A 23,319-nucleotide genomic window follows, 5' to 3' on the forward strand; every position below is an offset into this window, starting at 1 on the left:
TATGGACGCCATTTTGTTTTTGTTTACATACTGTAAACTTGATGCAATAATATCTAATCAATAATGATTATCTTCATTGATATTCAATTTTTAAAGAAATAAAATTTATAACAAAATACAATTTCAGCTCAGTTTGTAATCTATTTATAGCCCACAATTAGCTTACCTGTGATAATTGGAAATATGGATATTACTGTACTTCATTTATAAAACAATTATAAAAGACACAAACTATGGATGGTGATATTTATTCACATAAATATTTGCTTTATTCTTATAAATAGAATTTTAAAACTGAAAACAAATAGGAGCATTACATATAACCAGTTGATATTTCTATTACACAAACGTGATGATGTACATATCTCATAAAAATTACTCTCATCCTTTTATATAACCATGCATAGCAGTGGTCAATACTTGTACCATCTCGGAACAACGTTTCTTCAGACGATGACCCAGACAATGATGAAGCCGACAACAATGACGACCACAACAACATGATACCACCATACAATCCCAAAATTTTGTTTGCGGTCGTATAATAAAAAGAATGGATATGTGATCAATAGTCAGGATTCTGTACAGTTTTCCTAGTAAAACAGTCATGTCCTATAAGGTATCTTCTATGGGTCCCTTGAGGAATTGTGCTTAACAGGTTCAAGTTAAGCTTCTTTTAGAAACTTGCCACTATACATGGGAAAGTGAGAAAAAAGTCAAAGTTAAGTGCAGATTTAATTTAATTGCATCAGAAATGGTAAATGTGTTTACATGAAGTATCAGTGGAGATTACCTATATTTAATATATCATATACATTTGGTAAATGATTAAATATTGGTACAAATAATTTTAATATGTATACAGGAAATATATTTACAGCTGTATATATAGCATTTTCAAGTAAAAATCTTAAAATTTATTTCAGCAATATAAAACATCTTAATTCAATTGATTGTAACAACATGAACAATAATAACTTAATTTAATTGATTTCAACAATAACATCTAAAATAAGATAAAAACTATACAATTACAGCACTCACTACTAAACAATAATATAATAACTTCTCTTGGATCTTAAAATCATAAGATATTAGCCTCTCCATTGCAAGTCTATTTTAATATTTCGGATAAGACAAACACTAATATTTGCATTCATTAAGCTTTTACTACAAAAATTATAAATAAGACTATTGTTTTCACTAACAATCATTGCCATGTTTTCTCTTAAAAGTTCAGAATCAAAATATTTTTCATAAAAAACTACAACATCCCACCTTTGCAAGTCAAATGTTCAGTCCCCTTAATGCACGTAATAAATAAATAATAATTTGTTGATTACCATTAAAAATAACAAATAACAGATACACATAACATAACATCAATAACTGTTTTCTATCTCAAATTTGCACATTATTGTCATGATTATACATGTAGTATCATTTAATTTCTAAGAGAGAAATCATTCATATCATTTTCTCAGAAAATAAAAATATTAATCAAAGTTATATAATTACAAAAATTATAAATAGAAAAATTTGGCCCTATTTCAAGTCATAACCTATAGATAAAAATAGAAAAATAAAATCAGTTTTATTAGAATTCTACCCGCAAACTTATATCACGTCATTATAAATATGTTTGCTTTTCAAGCCCAGCAATAAAAAACAAAACCATCAGAAATTAAAAACTAATTGTTCACAGAACAATTGAAGGTTTTCAACCCCAAAATATTTAAAATGTCATTTTCAGTATCAAATGATAGTATTTGTACGCTGATTTCATAAAAAAAAATATGGTTCTACACAAATCGTTTTAAATAAGGGAGATAATTTGTTACTTCCAGTTTAAAAAATGTCACTTCCAGTATTATTTGATACTGTGGATTCATTTATTTTCGTGGGTACCAATTTTCGTGGATTAAGAAAAATTCGCATATTCGTGGATATTAAATTTCGTGGTTTTGCTGAAGTCTGCATACAAACCTACAGAAAAATTATCATTCGTTGAATATTAAATTTCGTGGTTTGATTGTTCCCACGAAATCCACGAAAATTGGTATCCAACAAATAATAATGAATCCACAGTAGTTTATTTGACATTGATTACAAAATAAATAGGTAGCATTCATCAATTAAGGCTTTAACTCTTTAAGGGGTTAATATATATGAGAAAAAGCCTATTTGTCCTGTCTCTAAAAACACTGGGGACCTGAACCTCCTAATCAATCCCAGACTATGTTTGGACTTATGATCAATATGCTTGACTATCACATTATCAGGAACAACCACAGAAACATCTTAACTATTTTGTGGTGGTATTAAAAGATTTAACTGTGACAAGAAAAGCAAAATTTGACCTTGAGGTCATCATGGTCATAGGTCCAGGTCACAAGGAGAATATGACAATGCATTACAATTTATCTAATAAATGGTATTTTCACATGGCAAATGCAAAAGCCTTTCAGAAGCAAAACATATATGCTGAAAATATATCTGTAAAAAAGCAAAACAAATCATTGCCCAACTAACAAGGTTTGTTATGTAAATCCTAAATTGAACTCATGGTCGAATATCAAGGTCATATACAGGTCATGATTGTATGCAGCATAATGGTACATCCACATGTGAAATATCTAAGCTGATATATATGCTAGTCAACAGATAAAAAATGTTCTGACCTTCAATAACTGTATGACATGTATGAGAAGAACTTCTAGGAAAAAGGAATTAAGGGTAACCAGTTTGTTCCCCTTAGAAGGAAGTGGACATATAATTTAGACAAAAACTTGTCTATTCAGGCTTTTGTAAGTTGATAGTGTTTCTCAATCATTTTTTTTGGTTGAGTTTGTATGTGCAGTATTCATTGTGTTGTACCTTGAAGATTCCAATCGTTTTGTATTACGATTCTTGAAGCCAAATTTCTCTGGTCTAACAAATTTTGACTGAAATAGTATATGACCAGCTATTTTGGGGAGTTCTAAACCATTCATTTCACAGAGTTTATTAAAATTTGAACTTTGTTGAATAAATTCAATGTGTGCAGGGTCAAGACTTGGTAACAACTGGAAATGATTCATAGCCATCCATATATGCATAATAGCTGATTTATTGAAACGATACCCTACACCTGAGTCATCCCACAAGTATGTAGGATTAGGACCACTAGTTAACAAAATATCATGTTTGTTGTCATACATATATATACAGTAAGTTGAAGGAGTCAATATCAAAGATGGTATCAAAGAAATGTCTGGAATTCCTAGTTCTGGCTTTCTTATTCTTAATGCAGATGTGTATAGTGAAACTGTAATGGTTTGAGATATAATTTGACTTGCAATTCGTTCATTATTAAGGTTTTGATTTGTTTTAAGTTCACATATTTCAGCTGCTCTTTTCTCATTTTTTAAGTCATGCACTTCTTCCTTGTCTTCCGCTTCCTGTTTAAAATCCTGCTCTACCATAACAGTGTTGGGAAGTAAAACAACATCTGGATATCCATACCACATTTTAGAGTTACCTGAAAAAACAAATCATATTCTAATATGAAATTTGAACAAGAGGCTGTCACAACGACAGCAAACTGGATTTATTAACATTCATGGGAGTCCTGGCAATATCACAAGAACCATAACTGATGAACGGTGAAAGTGAAAATCGTCAATATCAAATTTGACCTCCATTTTGTCATCAGTAACAACATATTAAAATTTGAAAGAGCTTAGGTTGAATGGTTCATGAGTAAATGCAACGAATGGAAACTCTATTTTTTTAATCTTTCAAGAACCATAACTCCTCAACGGTAAAAGTCAAAATCAACATTATTGAACTTGACCTCCATTTTGTCATCAGTAACAACATATTAAAATTTGGGAAGCTTTGGTTGAACAGTTCATGCGTAAATGCACGGACACACCTGGAAACACCATTTTTCAATCTTTCAAGAACCATAACTCCTGAACGGTAAAAGTCAAAATCGTCATTATTGAACTTGACCTCCATTTTGTCATCAGTAACAACATATTAAAGTTTGGGAAGCTTTGGTTGAACAGTTCATGAGTAAATGCACGGACACAGCTGGAAACACAATTTTTCAATCTTTCAAGAACCATAACTCCTGAACAGTAAAAGTCAAAATCGTCATTCTTGAACTTGACCTTCATTTTGTTGTCATTAACAACATATTAAAATGTTAAAAGCTTTGGTGGAACAGTTCATGAGTAAATGCACGGACAACATTTGGTTGCCGCCCAACCGCCCGACTGCCCATCACCAAATCAATAACCGACATTTTTGTCACAAAAATCTGGTTAAAAATGATTAAAAGGTCACAAATCCATTACATGATTAAAACCAAGCGGAAAGAATTTATATAATGCATATTCTGATCACTTGCTACAAAATCTATAACCCAAATATAAAATCATACCAGTTCAGTTGAGAAGAAAACAAAAGACAGTACTAGAGGCTCAGGTGAGTCTCATAATATCACTCCCACACATAAATTAGTTCACTCTAATTATCTACAAGTTTTTTGATACACTATACACTAAGTTCCAAAGAAATGAACCTAATTTTTTATACAAAACATAACATGCTTATATATTATATTATTATAAGAAACATGTCAAAGAAGATGTGGTTTGAATGCCAATGAGACAACTCTCCAAAAGTGACCAAATGACACAGAAATTAACAACTAACATGACTAACGTAACGGTACCCAAATTGCACGAAGTCCCCAAATTACAAAGCCAATAGCAGCGGACATCTTACAAGATTTCCTAGGGACTAAACAGTTTGTATTTTTGTGATTTGATACTATGCACATCTTTCAACATAGGTAAAAATAATTAGATATGCACAAAACGTTCGCAGTATTTATCAATAGATAAAGTGTTTACTGAAAAAGCAAAATGTAGTGAAACGTCGCCATGCGACGTTATCAAAACGTCATCTTTTCAAAATGATGATCAAATACAATATGTTACAAGTATCCATTTAAAAAAAAAAAGAGTAAGCATGGACTAATATCTAATTGTTCCAAATATTTGAAAAAAATAATCAAAAGCTCTGTAATTAGAGGTTTGACGATGCGAATTTAAGCATGGATGCAATTTGGGTACTCCTCATTTCAGAATCATTGATGGTTTGGAGGTCAGTTTAGACCAAATTTTCTAAGATTCCATATAGATTAAATATCAAATTGGTGTGCCTATAAAATAAAGAAGGATACCGCTACAAAATAAACACAAAATGAACATTTTTGTCTTTATCATAAAAAAACGTAGGTGAAAAAATTGTAAAAATAGGTGCAATTTGGGTACCGTCACGTTATAGGTCAATGTACAGCCTTCAACAATGAGCAAAACCAATACCCCATAGTCAGCTAAAAAAGGCCCCGAAATGACAATCGTAAAACAATTCAAACAAGAAAAACTAAGGGTCTAATTCTGATATTCATGTACAAAAATGGAACTAAATACAAATATGTAACACATCAACAAACGACAACCACTGAATTACAGGCTCCTGACTTGGGACAGGCACATACATACAGAATGTGGCCGGGTTAAACATGTTGATCTCAACCCTGGGACAGTGTTTAACATGCTTAATCAGTCACTCAAGTGTAAAATAGAATCTAATGTATCGTAATGACTGTTCAGTACTGTTCAAGGCACTTCCAATAATGAAGTTACACATGTTACATTGATACAGTGTGTTTAGCTCCAAAGAAATTAATCTCAATGTAAAACCTAACCTCTCAGTTTGGAAGTAGGTTTTAACGTACAGACAAGGGTAACTTTTAAATGTGTCATCACCATTTGTGGTTGGGGCGTAAAAATTATTAACTTCAACTTAAGTTTTTCAACACTATACAAATGTAGGGAAACAATTATCAAATACAATGTATGCTTATATTAGGAGGTACAAATCTTCAATATATGTGTCAGTGTGCAATCAATGAGAAAATTAAAGGTTCAATGATAAGGACTGAAATCTTTTAGAGTACTACTAGCTTTAGCCACCCTTTACTTGTTGTGAATGAATGGCAAACTTATTGGGGTAGATGCATCTGTACAAGACCTGCTTTCACTGATAGCAACCAAGCAAAATATCAATACTAATATCATGACTATATATGCTACAATGAAAAACAAAACATCATCGATGTAGTGATCCACAGATCCAGTCATTTTAATAGCTAGTCTAGATCTGATATATTTTTTCTGACAGTACTTCAATGTTTTTTTCTCTCACTATTTTCATTTCCATAATCTTATTATGATCTATTGGGCGGGGCATTCAATCAATGTATGTAGGCATACTGAGATGTAATGACAGTAATGTAACCTGATACAAAATATCATTGTTACTGTAAGAAGTTTCTATCAACATGATCAATATAAATTTAGCAGAAAACCTTAACATTGAAAACTGCCAATTTATTCAGTCACTGGAACATGTCCTAGGGGAAACTGGTCCTCAAAATAATCACCAAACTGAAAGTTTAAATGCAACTTTACATCAAATATCATTCAATGATCTATATCACAAGTAGTTCTTGTCAAACTGACTTAAGCAGAAAAACTTAACATTAATAATAACTTACTGATTCAAAGTCACTAGACCATGACCTAGGATGCTAGGGGCATGGTATCAAAATAGTCATCAAACTGATATGAACTGATAGTAATGCAACTTTATATAAACTATCACTGATCTATCATAAGTGGATCCAATCAAACTAACTTCAGCAGAAAACTTTATAACATTAAAATCTCAAATTAATTAATAGTCAGGGTCCATGACCTAGGGGATAGGGACTCGAAATAGTCACCAGTCTTGTATGTACTGATAGCAATGCAACTTCATACAAAATATCATTGATCTAAAGCAAACTAGTAATTTGCAATTACATCTAACTAACTTATACATGTTATAGCAGAAAAATTAACAAATGTTGCAGCGGCTGTGATCAGCTGTTGTCGCTGCCAAAAAAGCAATCCCTGTCTAGCTTTCTGCGACTTTCGTCCCAGGCCAGACCATATGATCAGAATAAAATCAATAATAATCATAACAATATGAATTTAGCTTTCTATTCAGAAATGGAAAGACCTTATTGTTATATTGCAGATCATAAAATCTATCAAAGCTAACAATTTCAAATGAAATTTATAACATTAAAATAGTGAATTACTATAAGGCATATACATGTATATATATACTAGCTACAATAAACATATTAATTTACCTATACTTGTCCTTCCATAGTTGACTATTTTACGACAAGATCTGGACCAACAAGGACAATATGTAGGCTTGTCATGATATTTATTATCAATGATGTAATCATGTCCAGGTATCAAAGGTGATAAGAGGTGATTTGTAAGCAGAACTGCAACATAACACTCTTTATCATCTAAGACTGTTGTTCCTTCATCCTCATCTTTCAGTGCCATTTCATGATTTCCTAAAAATCAAACATTTAAAATAGTCAATAGTATGTATATATACATTTGTAAGATGGCTAATAAATATATATCTATATAAATTAAAAGCCTAGAAAATCAACCTAATGAGTCGATGTTAGAGTAGATCTGATCCGTAACTTCCTCCCCAATCGTGGCTGGAACCTGTACTTTTTATTTCTAACTGGTCTTCTATGACAAAACCGCCTAGTATTGCGCAGATACCTTATCCCCTACTTAAACTTTAGCTTATTGGAATAAACTTCTGTTTCGATATATTGAAGACTTAGTACTTGATATAATTATGGTGATACACAGCATGGTGGCGGAGTTTTTTTGCTAAAGGATCGTTAGAACATGAATTCAAGCTGGTAAATATCTGATTAAATATAAAAATTACACCATTCCAGGCCCTTTTGTTTTCTGCATAATTCATTAACAAGTCCCTTGTCGAACCATACACCAAATCTACTAGACCTATTGCTTAAAGTATCTGAGATATTGACTTAACCACCAAAACGTGACATTGTTCACTATTCCATGAAATGAGGTCGAGGTCAAGTGAAAACTGTCTGACAGGCAATGAGGACCTTGCAAGCTACGCACATAACAAATATGGTTATCCTATTAATCATAATAATAGACAAATTAACATTACAAAACTCTTTACTTTGTTTTCAAGTAGTCACTGAACCATGAAAATGAGGTCAAGGACAATCAACATATATGACACACAGAAACTTAGTAACATATACATGATATAAGGCATCTATAAACAAAGTATGAAGCATCCAGGTCTTCCACCTTCTAAAATAGAAAGCTTTTAAGAAGTAAGTTAACACTGTCCCCGCCTGATCACTTACACTTACCCTTATGTCTAGCTTTCTGCAAATAAAGTTGCAGGCTCGACAAAAAACAGGACGGTTCAAAAAAATATTTTGAAAGCAATCATCCTGACTTTATAATCAAGTGACAATACAAGTACTAACAAGAAGTTGTACATGGATGCCCCACTTGCAATATCAGTTTCTTATTTGGCCAAGTAGTTAAATCAAAAGCAGAAAACTGTTAAATAAATTGCAAAAAATTGCTTTTAAGAACAATAACTCTGATTTAACATGTTTAAGTCATGTTGACTTATTCATGTTATTTGTAGATCTTGCTTTGCTGAACATGATTGCTGTTTACAGTTTATCTCTATCTAAAATAACCATAAACTGTTAATTTTGATTATGCAAATGTTGAAATCAAAATAGCAATACATTAACATCTTACACAAGTTATGAAAATATTCAAAAACAATGAACCATGACTGAGTTACATGGCTTAAACAATCTCCATGTCAATGAGATGTGCCAATGCTTAAATACAACTGCATACCAAATACCATCATGACCATTGACTTACCATAAGTTGTTCCCAAATCTAAATACAAACATATATGCATTAACTAGTAAACTTTAGAAAAGTTTCAAAGTCAATAAGAGGGAGTGGGGCTATATAATCTCCATGGAAACGATACTTGCAAATGCCAATAAATTTGCATACCAAATATCATTGACTAATAACATGAGAAGTTCATCATAAACTGATCTAATCACAAACTAATACATATAAACTAAGATAAGTTTCAAAGTCATTAGACTGTGACTGAGGGGTGAGGCCAACTATTCTCCATGGAAATGAGATGTGCCAATGCTTATACAACTGAATACCAATTAACATTGGCCTACCACTAATGGTTCCCCTTGAATTGACCTAATCAAAAACTAATACATGATAAGTCAGAAAAAATTTCAAAGTCAATAGACCACGACTAAGGGCCGATGCTTACACAACTACATACCAAATATCATTTATCTACCACTTGTGGTTCCCCATAAACTGACCTAATCACAAACTAATACATGTAAATTAAGCAAAAGTTTCAAAGTCAATAGACCATGACTAAGGGAGCGGAGCTAAATTATCTCCATGGTAATGAGGTATGCCGATTATTACACAACTACATATATAGCAAATATCATTGACCTATCACTTGTGGTTCCCCATAAACTGACCTAATCACAATTAAACTAATACATTTAACATGTTTAAAACAAGAAGTAATTGTAACAGGATGCTGTTACGAAGTCTCACAAACAAAGCTCCCATAACTCGCCTTTCCTATGGTCCCATCCATTTACAAGTATTCAAACAGGAGGCCGTGGTGGTGACCACCAGGGACTTTACCTACAATTCATTTGATTTGTTTTATTGTCCCATAGGCATACATGAATATATATGGTTTAGGGGTGGGGATCTCAACCATTTAAAAGTTATTCAAACATGTGGGGGTGGGACGACCCCCATGGACTCTCCCTATATTTCATTTGATGTATTTTATTCTTCCATACAAGAATATATATATATGGTTTAGGGTGGGGATCTTGACCAATTATAAGTTTTCTAACAAGTGGGAGTGGGGTGACCCCTAGGGACTTCCCTTTTATTTCATTTCATTTGTTCTAATTGTCCCATACAAGAATATTATATGGTTTAGGGGTGGGGATCTGGACTGTTTACAAGTTAATAGCACATTTTCAATTGAACGGGGTAGGGGTGACCCCTGGGGACTTCCCTTTTATTTCATTTGATTTGTTTTATTGTCCCATACAAGAATATATATATGGTTTAGAGGTGGGGATCTTGACCTTTTACTAGTTTCAAACAAGAGGGGGTGAGGCAACTCCCTAGGGACTTCCCTTTTATTTCATTTCATTTGTTTATTGTCCCCTACAAGAATATACATGTATGTGGTTTAGGGGTGGGGATCTGGACCATTTACAAGTTAATAGCACATTCTAAAATTGAATGGGCCAGGGGTGGGGGTGACCCCTGGGGACTTCCCTTTTATTTCATTTGATTAGTTTTATTGTCCCCTACAAGAATATACATGTATATGGTTTAGGTGTGTGGATCTGGACCGTTTACAAGATAATCTAGACATTTTCAAATTCAACGGGGTGGGGTGACCCCTAGAAACTTCCCTTTTATTTCATTTGATTTGTTTTATCGTCCCATTCGAGAATATATATGGTTTAGGGGTGGGGATCTGGATTGTGTACAAGATAATAGCATATTTTCAAATTGATGGGGTGGGGATGACCCCCACAGGGACTCACCCTATATTTCATGTGATTTGTTATATTGTCCTATCATCATTTCTGAAGACTGGGTGTGTCTATCACTTACAGTTTTCAAGTTATATTCATTTGAAAATTTTAGAAAATAAAATCCCATAGGATTCTATGGTAAACCACTCCCTTCTTTCTGCCCCCCAAAATACCCCTTAATAGACCCCAATGCACAAACGAACGATTGATAGCTCATCTAGATATATATATAACAATGTATTAGTCTAACATTCTATGAAACCCTAAGTAAATCTGATAAGTGGTTTTGGAGAAATGCTGCGGACAAGTTCATTTTGAAAGTGGCGGAAGAAGAAGAGGAAGATGAAGAATAATAAAAATAATTAAAAACGAATTGTTCAGAGAACAATTGAAGGTCTTTCCACCAGTAAGGATCTATTTTGGTATAAACAAATATTTAAATTCATTTGAAAATATCAGTTCCTATTGCTTTATGATGTATAAATGAACCATAATTTGGTATTCGGCCTTTGGTTTCTTTTTCTTTCCTTTTTTATAAGTTCTAAATTAAAACTTTAACTTTTATTCTGTGGGTTGTGTTGGTGTTAGAATAGTATTAATGGAACAATGGAGTTTTTCAAGAAAAAATTAATACATTTTGATTCACCGTTTACGTGACAGGAAACCAAACAGAAAACCAATCTTTATTTTCTTTATTTTGCACAATATATTTCAAAAGACCTAAATGAACACCATTACTAGTGTTACTTGCTTCATGTTAATATTTAAAATCTATTTTCAATGTTAAATTAAAGTTTTTTTTAAAAGCGACAGGAAACCATAAGAAACTGAAAGCATTTTTTTAGTTTTATTTTATTGCAAAATCTGCTTAAAATAATCTGAACAGTATACTTTTTCTTAAAATCCATCTTAAATGTAACAGTATTATAAAACTCCTAAATATGTGCTTGTTTCGAAAACAATTAGTACAATTTATTCAGAAATTTCCATATTTTCTTCATTGATACAGGATACCATAATCGTTGTATCTTGATGTTTTAGCCAAAAAAATGTATTTATATTTTGTTTTGAAATTCCAGTTATATACAATTTATTCCAAATCATTGGCAATGTAAAATTCTTTAAATCCAGTAAAGAAAAAAACTTTTAACTTGGAATAAAAATCTTTAAAATAGGCACCATGTGATATTTGTGACCTGTACACCATCTACATGGTTTCCACATTTTAACCTACTTTAGTGGGCTAAAATCAATAAAGTACTTGCTTTCAAGTCATGCATGGTAAAAGTTTACTTCTCCTTTGACAAGTTTATTGCGTTTCTGAAAAGGGTTTGCAGAACATGAATGAAAAAAAATAATTAAAAGTTGTGACAAAGGTACTGGTGGTCACCTTTGTACATTCCAAGTGTAACGGTATATTAACATGTATTTTTTATTAAATTATCTTTATTCACCTAAAATATCCAGTAATATTTACTGCTGAAGCAAAATCAATCCAACGAGCATCGGCACAATGATAAGAGACGTAATGTCGATTGAATTTTCCAAGGACCCTTTACATCGTTATCCGGAAACGAAGTGTGTTATAACGTCTGTCAAATCTGAAATCCATTTTGTCAAGTCATTGGGCATTTATTTTCACACAAGATCGTATGTAACGTTATGCACATAGGAAAAATAATAGACCCCCGGCGCAATCTCTTTGAAAATTGTATTTTCCTTTTTTAAACAAGACGAAACAAGTCTACAGATTATGTTTGCTAACATCCCGTTGGAAACAAAAACAATGTTTAGACCTAGTATTTCATATATCCGGCCGTAAGGGCGTGATCACATGTTAGTCACATGTTTCACGTATGACCAGAAATGATTAGAACTTAACGACAAAAACAATTTTAATAAAAAAAAAAGGAATTAACTGGACTTCTGTTTCATGTGAAATGTAACGCATAACGATAACGTCATTTTCTAACTTTATTATTACGAAGAACAAAACTAGAATGTAAATCATCTCTGATTTACCTGTTTGAACATCTCGCGAGAGTTTATATTTGCATATTGTTATAAAGAATTCTATAACAACAAAGCAGATTACATCATCTTATGATCTAAAATTTGCATTACGAAATCGGAAACCAAAGTAACGCTAGTGTTCTTACACCTGCTACAGAAATACTTAAAGTTTTCTGCCTTTTCTTCTGACTATTCTTATTGGTCGATGTTCTTATTATTTGAAAGCAAAAGTTATGAATTTGTCGGTGACGATTATCTATAAATCAGTCAGCGTTATGCACTTCGGAAGCGAAAAGTAACGCGAGAAAAGACACTAAAATACGGTCGTATAATCTTCGAAATTTGTTAATTTCAATTTTTTTTCTAGGGAAGAGCAGCATACACTTGTATTGTTGATAAAAATTAAAGAACCTTAGTGAGCACACTCACATACCCCACGTCCCCACATTGTCATTGGAGAAATTAATTAAGTATAAGAAAAAAAAATTGTATAAGAAAAAATATTGAATAATAATTTCCTGTCAATATACATAGTATGTCCTTATTATCTACAAAGTTTCATGAAATTCTGTTGTGTGGTTTGAGAGGAGTTGCGATGACAAACTGTTGCAGTAGTACATTAAAGTAAATAAGTTCAAAGGGGCGTAACTCCTATAAAAAAAATTGAATCGCAATTTCCCGTGATATGCACAACTACATAGTATGTCCTTATTATCTGAAAAGGTTTCGTGAAATTCTGTTGTGTGGTTTGAGAGGAGTTGCGATGACAAACTGTTGCAGTAGTACATTAAAGTAAATAAGTTCAAAGGGGCGTAACTCCTAGAAAAAAAATTGAATCGCAATTTCCCGTCGATATGCACAACTACATAGTATGTCCTTATTATCTGAAATGGTTTCGTGAAATTCTGTTGTGTGGTTTGAGAGGAGTTGCGATGACAAACTGTTGCAGTAGTACATTAAAGTAAATAAGTTCAAAGGGGCGTAACTCCTAGGAAAAAAATTGAATCGCAATTTCCCGTCGATATGCACAACTACATAGTATGTCCTTATTATCTGAAAAGGTTTCGTGAAATTCTGTTGTGTGGTTTGAGAGGAGTTGCGATGACAAACTGTTGCAGTAGTACATTAAAGTAAATAAGTTCAAAGGGGCGTAACTCCTAGGAAAAAAATTGAATCGCAATTTCCCGTCGATATGCACAACTACATAGTATGTCCTTATTATCTGAAAAGGTTTCGTGAAATTCTGTTGTGTGGTTTGAGAGGAGTTGCGATGACAAGAAACAGGACTGACGGACTGACGGACGGACGGGTCAAAAACATTATACCCTCCGCAACTTCGTTGCGTGGGGTATAATAAAGGCATCTTTAGATGTAGTTACAACTTTTCTTACAGTAATACACATTTTTATCACTTTTCTATCGTTATAGGAAACGGGCCCAATAGCAAAAGAGGGACGAAAGATACCAAAGGGACAGTCAAACTCATAAATCTAAAACAAACTGACAACGCCATGGCTAAAAATAAAAAAGACAAACAGAAAAACAATAGTACACACGACACAACATAGAAAACTAAAGAATAAACAACACGAACCCCACCAAAAATTAGGGGTGATCTCAGGTGCTCCGGAAGGGTAAGCAGATCCTGCTCCACATGTGGCACCCGTCGTGTTGCTTAAGTGATTACAAATCCGGTAAATAGTCTAATTTGGTAGGTCATATTCATGAAAGGGAAGGGGATTGTAGTTACGACGTAAGGAACATATCCGATATCATTTGTGAAACGGTTATTCCATAACGGTCAACCAACTCGTGATGGCGTCCGTAAAATTTACGAAGGGATGATTTCAACTTCACCATTTGGAACTCTTGGTTTAATAGCTTCCTTGTGAGCAGCAAACCTCTATCAAGAAAATCATGATAGGAAATGCAAGCACGAGAATATCGTATCAATTGGGAGATATATACCCCGTATGCAGGTGCTGCTGGAATGTTGCTACTTAGAAATTATGGTCCATATATGAATTTTAAGCAAAGGTCAAAATCTAGAACTTCAAATTTACTGATGACCTTGACCTCAATTTCAAGGTCATAAACCAAGGACCCCAAATCAAAAGATCCTAGGTCTGAAATATGTATAGTTAATCAGTTATATCACTTTACGCTTAATTCTAACCTGCTAACCATAAGAGGGGCGAAGACTCCCATTTTATGTCTACGCATCCTTTTAACAAAAATTCACAAGTTACGACATGTTGTTATTAACAATTTATACAAAATATGTTGTCGATATCTAATATGTACGATTCGCTCGTGTATGTAACAATGTTTTAGATTTTAACGAGAGAAATTTATGTATTACTGAAAAATTATTACACCAGGGTTTTCGATATCACAAACTAGTCAAAACATTTACTAAATTTTATCATCGGTATAAGGACATCATTCGTAAATATAGCTCAACATGCAGACTTCTTATACGTTCAGGTATTTCACATCCAATTTTTTATGGAAATATTCTTTATAAAGCACAAAGGTGTCAGTATTCACCTCAAAAACTAACAAAACCTTTGAATAGACTTTATATTAAGAAGGGATATAGTTACGAGACTGTTGTCAGGTCATTACAGATTGCATATTTTGGCGTTGATTCACTTATAGGGTCTTTGCATCGGAACTAAACACATTTATTCAAAAACCAGTTATTGGCATGACACGGGTTATGTTCTTCTCATATATGTTATGATGGTATGATACTAAACCCCTAACGGGAAGGATTGTGCCTGATGTTCATATGATGAAATCATAATCTTTCAGTCAGTTTAATTGAAGTCTGGAGCTGGCATGTCAGTTAACTGCTAGTAGTCTGTTGTTATTTATGTATTACTGTCATTTTGTTTATTTTCTTTGGTTACATCTCCTGACATCAGACTCGGACTTCTCTTGAACTGAATTTTAATGTGCGTATTGTTTTGCGTTTACTTTTTTACATTGGCTAGAGGTATAGGGGGAGGGTTGAGATCTCACAAACATGTTTAACCCCGCCGCATTTTTGCGCCTGTCCCAAGTCAGGAGCCTCTGGCCTTTGTTAGTCTTGTATTATTTTAATTTTAGTTTCTTGTGTACAATTTGGAAATTAGTATGGCGTTCATTATCACTGGACTAGTATATATTTGTTTAGGGGCCAGCTGAAGAACGCCTCCGGTTGCGGGAATTTCTCGCTACATTGAAGACCTGTTGGTGACCTTCTGCTGTTGTTTTTTTTTCTATGGTCGGGTTGTTGTCTCTTTGGCACATTCCCCATTTCTTTATAAAAACAATTGAAAATGAGGCAAAATCAAAATTTAGAATATGACCTTGACCTTTGACCTTGACCTATTTTTCATTTTTTTGGACCAAGGACCACAAATCAAAAGACTCTAGGCCTCTACTTTATATTGTTAATGAGTTATATTACCATGCATTTCAACTAATATTAGATATAAAACGGGGGAAAACTCACATTAAATGTTACGTACACTTTTAAGTAAAATTTATGTGTAACGACATGTACATTTTTGAAGCAACTAACAGTTGTCTGAAAATATTTTGTCGATATCTTGTATGATTTCTGAAAATAAGAGATAAAAGGCCAAAATCAAAAATTTGTACATGACCTTGATATTTGACCTTGACCTCATTTTCATTTTTTTGGACCAAGGACCTCAAATCAAAAGACCTGAGGCCTCTATCACTTATGGTTTTCCATTTACAAATTTATTTCACTTATTTCAATACAAAAGGGGGGATAACTCTCATATGGGGTCTTCGTAAAGCTTCGGTCAAAATAAAACCTAACATCCTGAGGATATAACGAGCAATTCGGAAAAATAAATTTGTTGCTTTCTTTTACGGTTGCAGATGAGATCTCATAAGAATAAAAAGTGTTTGGGGAGATAACTCTTACAAAGAAAAGTGTTCGGTTAAACAGGGTCAGTTTCAAAAGCGTATAGACTGAATGTTATCATAAACAAAAAAATTAAGCGGAAAAAAAAATAATCAGAAGAAAATCAATCTAGGTCTTTCCACTAATAAGAATTGAGGAAAAACAATAAGTCTCCAAACTTTGTTTGGGAGAGTCAAACTTAATAAGAAAAAGTTTCAAAGTCAATAGAACATGACTGAAGGGGCAGGGCCATATAATTTCCATGGAAAGGAGATGTGCCAATGCTTATACAACTGCATACCAAATATGATTGACCTACCACATGTGTTTCACCATAAACATTGATAAACATGATAAACTAGACCTAATCACAAACTAAAAATGAACTAATACATTGTTGACGCAGCTGTCACGGTCCCCACCGGAAACAGCATACCTATGTCTCACTTTTTGACTCCGTCAAGGCGAGACAAAAAAACTACAAAATTTCCTAAAATTTTGTAAGGGTTCCGCGGAACCCAGTGTCTCGCCTACTTTTGCTGTAAATTGCAGGCTCAACAAAATTGAGGGAAAAAATCAATAAAAATATTCCGCTTGATACTATCTTTTGATTGTAAGAAGCTTCTGTCCAAGTTTGGTAAAAATCCAGGATAGTTTATGAATCTAATAAATGTTTTAAAAACAAAAACTGCAGACTGGATGTAATGTTAACTGGAAGAAAAACTAAGTCCATTTATAAGTAAAATACAGATACACAGGTACAAAATATTAACAAAATTTCCTTCTAGATACTAGCTTTTGATCATAAACAAGCTTCTGTCCAAGTTTGGTACAAATTAAAAATAGTATAAGAAAGTTATCAAATTTTTTTAAAATTTAACCACAGAGTGAATGTGTTGGATTTATTGTTTTACAAAATTTACTTCTGGATACTATCTTATTATCATAAAAAAGCTTCTGTCCAAGTTTGGTACAAACCAAGGATAGTTTAAGAAAGTTATTAAAATTTTAAAAACTTTAACCACAGAGTGAATGTAATGTTTTCCCGCAGAAAAACTAAGTCCATTTATAAGTAAAATACGGAAAAAATGGAATTTTATTTTTACAAAATTTACTTCTGGATACTATCTAATGATCATAAACAAGCTTCTGTCCAAGTTTGGTAGAAATCCAGGATAGTTTAAGAAAGTTATTAAAATTTTAAAAACTTTAACCACAGAGTGAATGTAATCATGGTAATGTTTTCCCGCAGAAAAACTTAGTCCATTTATAAGTAAAATACGGAAAAAATGGAAATTTATTTTTACAAAATTTACTTCTGGATACTATCTAATGATCATAAACAAGCTTCTGTCCAAGTTTGATAGAAATCCAGGATAGTTCAAGAAAGTTATTAAAATTTTAAAAACTTTAACCAGAGTGAATGTAATGTTTTCCCGCAGAAAAACTAAGTCCATTTATAAGTAAAATACGGAAAAAATGGAATTTTATTTTCACAAAATTTACTTCTGGATACTATCTTATGATCATAAACAAGCTTCTGTTCAAGTTTGGTAGAAATCCAGTATGGTTTAAGAAAGTTATTAAAATTTCAAAAACTTTTAACCACAGAGTGAATATTTGTGGACGCCGCCGCCGCCGCCGACACCGACGACGACTGTATGTAGGATCGCTTAGTCTCGCTTTTTCGACTAAAGTCGAAGGCTCAACAAAAATGACCAATTTCATAAATTTAGGGCAGCAACCCAGCAACTGGTTGTCTCATTCGTCTGAAAATTTCAATTTAGATCTTAATTTTTTCTAAAGTCAGTCAGGGGTACTACTTGTACAAGTGTATTTTATTTACTTGAAGAAGTGAAAAAAAATATACACATATAAGTAAATAAATAATGTTTGAATAATCTCCCCTTAATTTTCTGAAAAATTTACTTGTATAAGTAAATTTTTCTTACAATCCCACAAAAATCCTCAAGTTTTGAGATGTAAAATCATGCCTTTAATGATTTTTCCCAGGTTTGCTCAAATTTTTTCATTAAAGTTCAATGTTTCATCTCATTAATTCATCAAAGAAACTAATTGAGCAAAGATCTTGTATATTTGCGCAAGGCATTCAAAAATTGCTCCTTCGGGGCTTGTAAATGAGCAGTGTTAAGAAGATAACAGACAAATGGGACTTTCATTGTCCATGAAATTACACTTAAATGATTAGTAAAGACATCTGCAAAGGGTACACAATTTAAAATTCTATTAGAGCAAAGAAATCTTAAGAATTCAAGAAAAGAAGAAAGGATGATTTTTTTACTTATACAAGTAAAAAATTCTTAATGTCTAAGGGACATAACTAAGCCAATTTTATTTTTACCTATACAAGTAAATAAAATTCACTTGTATAAGTATCCTACAAATTTACTTATATGTGTATATTTTTTTTTACTTCTTCAAGTAAATAAAATACACTTGTACAAGTAGTACCCCTGACTGAAAGTCTTTAATTTAGTTTAAAAGTTTAAAAGACCAACAGTCAGCTGGGGTACTACTTTAACAAGCGATTTTGCTATTGAAAAATTTAACCAGATGCTCCGCAGGGTGCAGCTTTATACGACCCCAGTGGTTGAACCCTGAACAGTTGTGGCAAATTTGGTCACAATATTCAAGCTTGATTCTGTCTAAATTTGGATTGTGTCTAATTTGTGATCAAATTTTTGACATAATATAAGTTTTTGTCACAAAATTAATGTGGTCAAAGATCTAACAAATCTATTGCACAATACTGTGCAATTGAAGATTTCTTCTTGAAACTTTACAAAATCCGAAATTTGAAAAATTTTGAAAAAAAGGAAGCCCTTTAAAAAAATGGTAAACAAAAAATCCCCCCCCCCCAAACCTTTCTTCCATAATGACGCCTTTTGACGCCACCCCCTATACTTCATAATGACGCCTTTTGACGCCTGTGTAGTGCCTCAGTTGAAATGATTTGACTACAAAGTGTCTGCAGTAGACTCAACAAAATTTGTATCCAATATGAAAAGGAATATCATAGGAATATCCGACTAAAATTTATTTGATGAAATACTTGTTTTTCGCAATGCATTAATACTTTAAAGCATATTATATTGAAAAATCCGTATGCGAATCAAGTATGCAAAAAAACAAATTCAATAGAGGAAAGGGTTAAACACAAGTTATTGTCATGATTGTTTGAAAACTAGAAACATGCTTCTTTTTGGCCCTTTTTTGGCCCCTTATTCCTACATATTTTGGGCAATTAACCCAAAACTTAATGATAAATCCCAGCCTCCCCTTTGTTATATGGTACATTGTGGTACAATTTCAGAGAGATCCATACAATTACACATAAGTTATTGTCTTGAAACTAGATTGATATTCCAACCATGCATATGTATGTAGTTTCAGCAGGGATTACAATGTGAATAACAAATTGATAATAGGCCACTAGTCCAAATAATTATAACGTCTAGCAAGGCTATTTTAATTTCTACGCCTTCCTACGACGAATCCAGGTCCGTTCGCACCCATTCACGTTCGTACCCACTCAAGTTCGCCCCCTTTCATTTTCGCACCCTACATGTTCGTACCCAGAAGTCATGAAAGTAGTGTTCGCACCCTACATGTTCGCGCCCAATTTTAATTGGTTTTGTGTTTAATAACTTTGTAATCAAGTTTTGGCAAGTGTATTCTTATAAGTATAATTGTTGTCATTGTCTCGAAGTAAAGTGAGACAGCATTTTTTTTTTGTGTTGAATAAATCTTAATCATGTTTCGGAAAGTGTATTGTTAAAAAAAAAATCCTTTATAAATCAAGTCATGAGTGGGATTCTGTCAAAGATTTATTTTGTGTTGAATATCTCTTAATCATGTTTCGGTTAGTGTATTGCTATAGTTTTGTTTCACTGACTTGTTTCAAAATAAAGTGAGATTCTGACTGGGTTTTTTTTTGTGTGTTGAATTAATTTGATCATGTTTTGGTTATAATTCGTGTATTGCTATATTTTAATGTTTCATTGTTTTAGATCAAAGGGACCAAGCTGTTAAAATCAATTATCTTTTGTGTTTTTCATTTAAAATCTTCAATGTTCTACTCATACCAAGCTATAAAAACATTCAGTATTTACACCAAAGCACCAACAATCATGATTTTCCAATTATTCAACTGGAATTTGAATTAAAATTTGGCGCGAACGTGTAGAGTGCGAATGGACCTTGAGTGCGAATGTGCAAGGTGCGAACGTGTAGGGTGCGAAAGTGTATTGGGCGCAAACGGACCTGTTACGACTTCCCAGGAAAAAATTAAAATAGCCTTGCCAGACGTCATATTTATTTGGACTAACAGGCCAGAGAAACTAGATAATGGCAACAGCCAGGTGACCTCAAAATATATAAGAACTTACTTATATTTCGAATGAAGGAATGCAGAGCCAACACCGAACTTAAACAATCTTGATCTTTTTTATTCTCAGGGCCTATGATGAATTCTCCTCTGACATATTTTTCCAACTTTTCCATTCCATGATGAAACAAGTTTTTTAATTCAATCGTAGGCACACTTTCTTTGCCAGTGGCTGGATCAGTAAAGTAAAATTCATCGTAGTGTATCCGTGCGTTGGTGAAAGATTCTCCAAAGATACAGGCATTCATGCGGAGTGGTCGAAACTCCAAATCCGTGTAATCATTTAAAAAAGATTCCATCCCCTCATCAGTATCTCTGCTAGAGAAAAATTTTCCGGACGAAATAACACGACGCCGTACATTTAAAATACGACGCATATGTCCTAATAATTTTGTAGTCGCTGCCATGTTTCTTCGACCACTTTGTAATCTTTGTCATTGAGACGCTTAAGCTAAGGATGTAGCCAGAGGTCTTTCTTCAAGTATTTTTTTTTTGTAAGATGTTCGGACTTCTTGTTTTTTTCGTACGACACATGGTGCAATATTTTGCACTTTAATTTATCACTGACTTTTCTTTTCGTAAAAGGCTTCATTAGCTCATAAAAGCTTTTTAAAACCACATCAAAGCAGATTCTTGATCGTTTTCAAATGATTTGAGACCCAAATACTGCAAATGATAAATAAAAGGAAAAGTCCGAGTCAGCACCCCCCACCCCCATTTTTTTAAAAATCAAAACAAATGATCGAAAGATGAATCAGTGGCGGATCAACAAATTTTCAAAAGTGGGGCCCTCTCCAGTCATGCTTCAGAGATTCCCTATCTCAACAAAATTTTCCCGAAAAAAAGGGGGGCACCAATAAATCCCGGCCGCCTCTGACTCTGTGAGTCTCTTTAGTCTACTCCACTACTCCGACCGTGCGAGGGCTATATAGCCAGTCAAGGTAGTTAATAACTTCCCGATTTGTTTGGTTTTAATCTATCAATGTTGTTAACTTAGCTTATCTTGTTCCTTAACTAATAATCTTCCCGGCGACTTCAAAGTAAAGTACCAATTTTAAGATATAGAATGTTCAGTTTAATTCACCTAATAAAAAGAGCGGTCTGACACATGAGCAGGGTCAGGAGACAACCATTTGATTCTGAGCATTCCCACATTTGCAAAGGTTTCCAATAAAGAATCAATAAAAGTATTTCAGTATAGATAACCAAAAAAAAAGGTTATACGCCTGTCTGTCAGCTAGCTAGAGTGATGTTTTTGGATTTCAGTGAACATAATATATGCTTTAAAAGTAAATTAATTATTATCCCCGGCTTAGTATATATCTAGGATTTTGATTGGTTAACGCACGTCGTTACAAAACCAAACCCATAGCCCCTGGGTGTTGCTAACCCATATCCTCGGACGTTGCTAAGTAACCATTATCCCGGGGAACTTCACACAAGTTTTCCTTAGTTCCATGATTGCTCCTTGTGAAATATTGAATTCGGTAGATTATCCATGATGTTTGTAATTAAATATTTAATTCATTAACGATTTTGTCCTATTATGCCGATCATTTACACTCATTTCATTAAATGCATCACTTGACTGCCACATTTGAAGTTCAAGGAATGGGACTATACTGACCTAGCTATGCAAATGACCCACATTGACGTCACACCATCTATGACGTAACTCTCACAACATTGAGCGCCAAATTTGGCTCAATCCAGTTTCTCTGTCTCCGTATTAAAAACGTCTTATATTTGACTTCCTGTAGGGTCCTACCAAAGGTAGGTAGGACCCTACACCCCGTAAAAAATATGTAAAATTTCCAAATTTCAATAAAAAAAATTTAGATAATGAAAAAAACGTTGTTTTCACGTTACACTTTGTACCCGAATTTCCATAAAACTTGCCCGATTCGGACTAAGACCGGGGATAAATTCGTTATCTACGTTCATATCCGTAGATATGGATATTTTAACACCCTTCAGTACCCTGTACACCCTTCGGCTACGCCTCAAGGTGTACTGGGGTACTTCAGGGTGTTAAAATATCCATATCTACGGATATGAACGTAGATAACTTATCATTAATATGCCCGGGATATCGTGCTCGGTGACACAGCCCTTTAAACCTTTAACCTACTAATCTGTACACAGATTTTTTTAGTTTGTCTTTACCTGTAGAAAACATGCAATTTAAGATACAATTTGGGTAACTTCATCGAAGATTATTGGGGATGCACAGCAAAAACACACGAAAAGAATAGGAGCAGCGCTTTTGTTGCTCTTATATTCATCTCAAAGTCACAGCGACGACGCCAACACTGAGAAAAATATTATCACCAAGGCATATGT

At 33.3% G+C, this 23,319-nt stretch overlaps 2 protein-coding genes across 2 annotated transcripts in view; one reads left to right on the top strand and one right to left on the bottom strand.

Annotated features, from left to right (window-relative positions):
- Nucleotides 1–23,319, top strand: part of LOC143070612 (fibrinogen-like protein 1) — a 355,424-nt gene that overhangs the window by 191,279 nt on the left and 140,826 nt on the right. The window lies entirely within an intron of this gene.
- On the bottom strand, nt 723–21,390 carry LOC143072189 (uncharacterized). Its single transcript, XM_076247011.1, has 3 exons — nt 20,978–21,390; nt 7,259–7,477; nt 723–3,520 (listed from the first exon to the last, which is right to left on the bottom strand). Exons 1-3 carry the CDS (start codon nt 21,381–21,383, stop codon nt 2,826–2,828), a joined length of 1,320 nt encoding a protein of 439 aa, XP_076103126.1. The 5' UTR covers nt 21,384–21,390; the 3' UTR covers nt 723–2,825.

The sequence above is a fragment of the Mytilus galloprovincialis genome, chromosome 4, assembly GCF_965363235.1.
Source record: "Mytilus galloprovincialis chromosome 4, xbMytGall1.hap1.1, whole genome shotgun sequence".
NCBI lineage: Eukaryota > Metazoa > Mollusca > Bivalvia > Mytilida > Mytilidae > Mytilus > Mytilus galloprovincialis.